At 66.3% G+C, this 5,801-nt stretch overlaps 1 protein-coding gene across 1 annotated transcript; it reads right to left on the bottom strand.

Moving 5' to 3' along the window:
* Window positions 1-1,893: 1,893 nt before the first annotated feature.
* On the bottom strand, window positions 1,894-2,474 carry EMIHUDRAFT_362474 (hypothetical protein; the record flags this gene model as incomplete). The annotated part of the gene is made up of 1 exon (XM_005788922.1): window positions 1,894-2,474. A coding segment is annotated over exon 1 (313 nt), but the record flags the coding sequence as incomplete, so codon positions are not given.
* Between the last annotated feature and the right edge of the window lie 3,327 nt (window positions 2,475-5,801).

Below are 5,801 nucleotides of genomic sequence, written 5' to 3'. Positions count from 1 at the left end.
TTGACCACCGCTAGTGCCATCTGGCTCTCGGCAGGGGTGGGTGTGGCGTGCGGCAGTGGGCACGTCCTCGCGTCAGCAGCGGCGACGTTACTCACGATGCTGATAAGGGCCTCGCACCGCCTGTGCATGGACCTCGAAGAGTACTGTGCGTGCTGACCTATCTGTGTGTGTGTGTGTGTGTGTGTGTGTGTGTGTGTGTGTGTGTGTGTGTGTGTGTGTGTGTGTGTGCTGTCTGCTGGGGTGTGTGAGTGTGAGGAAGAAAACTGTTCGTTTGAAAACGGTTGGCAAAAATAAAACCTGGCCACGCAGTGCATCGGCGATCGGGGACATCGGCCATCGGCAGTTCGTCTGATCGGTGGGACCGCTGTCATCGCGCGTCAACGGGACACCTTGCCTGCCACCGGGCCGCGGCCACCGCGATAGCCGTCCCGCACACCCTTGCGAGCGAATCCTCTGGGTTTTCTCAGACAAAAAGAGAGGCCAAAATAAAAAGAAAACGCGTCAGCCAGAATTAAAAGAATACGCAGCTCCAAAAGAATTCGCTCGCGCCCGTACCTGCTGCAGCCGGCGCGTGCGTTGCCTCGCTGCCCTTGACCCGATGGCCTCCCACCGCATCGGCGCGCGCGTCTCGGGCCTCTCGCGAGCGGAGCTGTGCGCCATCATCGAGGCGCAGGCGGGCGCGAGCGACGCCGCAATGCGCGTGGCGGAGGAGCACGCCGCACGGCTCGTGGAGCAGCCCGAGTGGATCCTCTCCAAGGTCCTCCTCTCGCCGGACCTCGCCCCGCACATCCTCGCCCAGCTGCCGACCAAGGCGCACGCCGTCAAGGGGACGTGCCGCGCGTGGCGCCGCGGCTGGAAGGAGACGCTGGCGAGGCGCGAGAGGCCGCGCCTGGTCGTGTTCGGCGGCCTCGACAACGGCGACGAGTTTGTCAGCTCGGTGGAGCGGTACGACCCGTCAACGAACGCGTGGGAGGAGGAAGCTGTGGCGCCGATGCCGACGGCACGAACAGATGTCCGCACGGCGGTGCTCGATGGCAAGCTCTACGCGGTGGGCGGCAAAGTTGTGGTAGACGATGAGGCCGACGACGCAACTTCCAACCTGGTGGAGCGGTACGACCTGGCCACGAAGTCGTGGGAGGCGGTGGCGCCGATGGAAGAGGCGCGGTATGACCACGCCGTCGCGGTCCTCGACGGCACGCTGTACGCTGTGGGAGGCCACAACGAAGTAGACCTTAGTTCGGTGGAGCGGTACGACCCGGCGTTGGATGCGTGGGAGGCGGTGGCGCCGATGGCGGCGGCGCGGCACACCCCCGGCGCGGCGGTGCTCGACGGCAAGCTGTACGCTGCTGGTTCTGAGGGCTACGACGATCGCCTCACCTCGGTCGAGCGGTACAACGCGTCTACGAATGCGTGGGAGGCGGTGGCGCCGATGGGGACGGGGCGTCACGATCCCGGCATGGCGGTGCTCGACGGCAAGCTGTATGCTATCGGCGGGTTCGACGATGGCTCGCTCAGCTCAGTCGAGCGGTACGATCCGGCGTTGGATGCGTGGGAGGAGGTGGCGCCGATGTCGACGGCTCGAGACGAGTTCGCGGTAGCGGTGCTTGACGGCAAGCTGTACGCTGTGGGCGGCGACTCCCGTGTCGGCAGCCTCAGCTCAGTCGAACGGTACGATCCGGCGCTGAATGCGTGGGAGACGGTGGCGCCGATGGGGGCGGGGCGGATCGGCTGCATTGCCCTGGTGTAAGTTGATTCAGCCACGCGCGGGCAGGGGGGGCGCTCACGGCTCAGCAGGGCTGAGCACCTGTGAGGGTGAGGCGGTGCTCAAAAGTTCATGAAGCCGTATGCCTATATTAACTCAGTTTGGCCGCGGATGCGCGCGACGCTTGATGCGCGTTTGTGACTGCTCTTCCTTTTTACGTACATGCCACCATCTCCCCTGTGAGCGCACAGCGGGCCGCGGGGCCCTAAGATCGACACTCGAGGAAGAGGTGCGCGCCGGCCGCGCGGGGGGACGCCGCTCCAGCCTCCGCCCCTCTCTCTCTCCATGCTCGCTGACTGCTCTCTCTGATATGATGCACATCACACCACATTGTTGGGTGACGCTCCCTCTCTGGGGCCCTATGTCTGCTGGCTCTGAGGCGGGGTCAGTGGTGGTATCGGCAGCGCCCCACCGCTCGGCGCTCGGCTGCACCGCCGGCGCCATCGGCAGCGCCACCGCTCGCAGCGGCGCGGCGGCGGGGGTGCGCGGCTGCTGCGCGGCTGGCGAGCCTGGCTGGGGGGAGGCCTCCGCCTCTCCGCCCGACTGGCCGCCGCCCCTCCCTCTCTCGCCGTCGCCCGGACTCAGCTCGAGCGCGACCGTCGAGATGTTCCACGGCGCAGGGCCGGCGCCGCGGCCCGCGCTTGTCTGCGGCGGGCGAGAAGGAGAAGGCGCCGGCCGGGTCCTAGAGTAGGGGCTCCTCATGGACGCGTCACAGAGGGCTCGGGAGGAGGGCTCGGAGCAGGGCCGCCGGCCGACCCACCTCGCGGCTGCTCGAGCCGACCCGCAGGACCACCGCGAGCTCTGCGAGGTCGCCGGTCGAGAGCCGCAGCCGGCGGGCGACCTTGGGAAAGGAAAGGAGTGAGGGGGCGAAGAGAGAGGAAGAAGAGGAATCCGGGGCGAAGGAGGTGCGCGGGGAGGTGTGTGTAGAGAAGATACGAGGGAGTCTGCGACCTTCCACAGCGCCGCCGCCGTGAGCAGCTTGACGAGCGGATGATGGAGAGGCCGCCGAGGCGGCGGAACAACATAGCTGAAAAACCCGCATAGTCGGTTGAAATCCGCAAAGTCTCTTTTTCACCCGTTTCGCACCGGCCCCGCCGTGTGTGCAGGCTGTCCGCGACGTGTGACAGTGACTCCAACGTCGTCGGGTAGCCTGACGCACCGCCCGGTGTCACCACTCCATCCCGCTTCAACCCGGGCGCGCGTGCAGCTGACGAGAGCCAGTCCAAACCGCCGATAGTCGGCTGTACTGCCGCGCCTTGGCCTAGGCGCACAAGCCCGGACGGCGCATTGCCAGCTCTCGCTTCGGAAGGTTGTCGGGTGAACATAAGAGGCCCGTTATGATGGACTGCGAGTGGGCATAATCTGCATTGCTCTCAAGCTAGGCGTGGGTCATGCTGTCGGATTGGCGCCTGAGCCGTGAGCGGGACGCGCACACGCGCTGCCCCGACATGGGCCCCCGCTCCGCGTCTCGCCTCGCGGGTCTCCGGCGCTCGCTTCGCAACGGCCAGGCGCGCTTTGAGCGGGCGAGAAAGGTGGTACTCCCGCCCTTCTCGTGCGCCGATTCTAGAGGAGCCCTACCCGGCCTGCACGCACGCGCACACTACTGGTTGATCTCGGGTGCCCCATGTGCGCACGCCGTTCGCCTTATGTGGCCTGTCTAGTGGATACGGCCCAGGCAGTAGTGTGTGCATTGAGCTCTCCACAGGCTAGCCCTTCACTTGGGCCCGACCCACGCTGTGTGGGCTATCCTGCTTGCACACCGGTGTGTGCACACTTTTACGTGCGAAGTAAAAGTGTGCGGCTCCCTGTGCTGCTTCAAACGCGGCCCTCTCCGCCCGGCGTGACAGGGCCACTGGTGTGGCTCGATCTTCATCTTAGGATGCTGCGCTGGCCTCTGGCACACCCAGCAGCGCTCGCGTCGCAGCTACCACCGAGTGGCACTCCGAACAGCATCGCACACCAGCATGGGATCCCGGCGGGATCCGGTAAAAGTGTGCACCCTCCCATAGGCTGTGTGTAGCAATGGCATACTGTGAGAGCACAGCTGCCCGTGCGCGTCGAGCTGCGCCGCGGCTGCAGCGGCATCGAAGCGCCAGAAGGGCCATTTGAGGACCACAGAGGCTCGCCACCAGCGCACAGTTGATGACGCCCACGGGGATGGCATCGCGCACACCCGCACTACGCTCCGGTGGCGCAGAGGGAGCTGGGCATGGCCTTTGCTGCTGCGCCTGCTGCGCCATCACCGCCACTGCCGAGGCTATGCTGCGCGTTGACACTCGCGCTGCCGATTGCTGCCAATCGCGCGGCGTGAGAACAGCATCGCGGCCGCGCGAGCCGGCTTGTGCATATTGCACCGTGGCAGCGGGCTGCGTGCCAGCACCGCCGCGAGGCGTTTGAGCACCGCGTGACGACGCGCGCAGGGCCCTCCCACCCTAGGGCAACCTTATCGGCCATCGGCGGCCCGGGATGAAGCATGATCGTGTCGCTGTCACGCCGACGACAAGCCTCGCACACACACCCTAATATCGGGCAGCGATCAACTTTCGGATCTCGTCGGAGGACCCACGCTTTCACAGTCAGAGTCACGCAGCGCTCTTTTGATTTCGCCTTTTCCTTTTCAGCAACCCAAACACACTACGACGGGCCGCCCAACACACTACGACGGGAAACCGTTGCATCCAGCAGCAGCGAGCGAGTGGCACACGCACACAGACCCCACGCACACTATGCGCGCCAAGCGCACCACCACCGACACACAGAAACGGATACCCCGCCGCACGGCTGAGTCGACGGGCAGTAGGCAGTGCGCCTCGACACCAGGCTGCGAGTGGCGCCGGCTCACATTCGCCACGGCCACCGCGCGCCCGCTCCACACACAACTTGCTGTCCGCTGGACCCGGCGCGCTGGCACACCGCATGCGACACCGGCACACTGGCACACCGGCATCGTTCCTGCCGCACGCGCTGATCCGGCGAGCGCGCGAGCGCGGCACGGCGCGTCTGGACAACGGGCGCAAGCCGTAGCGCGCCGGCTCTGCCGGATGCACACCAATCACTTTGCAGCTGCAGCGCCGCGCCTCGAGAGGTGTTCAGTCCCGAACTGCGCGCCGAATACGGTGACGACGCGGGTCTGATGACCACCGGCCAGCACCCGTCCGGGCCGTGACTGCCTCCTCCCGTCAGCAGCGCCGCGCGCCGCTCGTGCCGCGCGAGAAGGTGTTCAGTCAACGGCGGGCGCCTCGCCAGCACTGCTGGCGCACCCGTCAAAATGTGCGCACACCTCGCCATCTCCGCCGCCTCCGAGGCCACCGGCGCCATGAGTGGTGTCTGCGCCGTCGCCGTGGGGGCCTTGTCGCCGTGGGGGCCTTGGCCGGCTTGATTGGCCTCAAAGTCAGCTTTGCCGCCCCGCCGCGAGCGCCGAAAAAGCGTCAACCGCGCGACGGCGTGACGGAGAGAGAGCGACCGCGCTGCTTCTGCGAGCCGCTAGGAGCCGAGCCGATGTCTATCCGAAGCCGTCTGCCGCGCGCGTCGGTCGCGAAGGGCCCGCCGGGGATCAGTTTCCACTCCTCTGAGGCTGCCGATCACCTAAACTGCACCCGTGTGTCGACGGGGCACTGGTGTGGAACCGGGCTCAAAGAAGCGCATTTGACCGTGCGGGTTTCTTTAGCTAGGTTGTTGAACTGCGCCGAGCACACTGCATCGTAGAGCGCGCTTTGCTCTGCCGCAGCGATGTCCAGACACGTCTCCTCGGTGATCCAGGGGGCGACAAGCTCGTCGAGCGCCGCGAGGCACGATTCGACATTGAGAGGTGGCGGCGGCGGCAGTGGTGGCAACGGGGCCGTCGGCGGGCTTGTCGGTGGGCGCGGCGGTGCTGTGTAGCAGGCACTACTCCCGCAAACACTCCCGGCATCGTAGGCGCCCAAAAGAGACGCCGCGACCGAGCAGACGTCGGTCATGTACCCGGTGAACAGGGCGGCGATGGCAGGGTCGCCACATCCCACGTGGTAGATGCGATCCAGCCAAACCAACGAGGCTGTGT

The sequence above is a fragment of the Emiliania huxleyi genome, assembly GCF_000372725.1.
Source record: "Emiliania huxleyi CCMP1516 chromosome Unknown EMIHUscaffold_131, whole genome shotgun sequence".
NCBI lineage: Eukaryota > Haptophyta > Isochrysidales > Noelaerhabdaceae > Emiliania > Emiliania huxleyi.
Note: the sequence above shows the minus strand (reverse complement) of the source record. Positions and strands in the feature narration are given on the sequence as shown.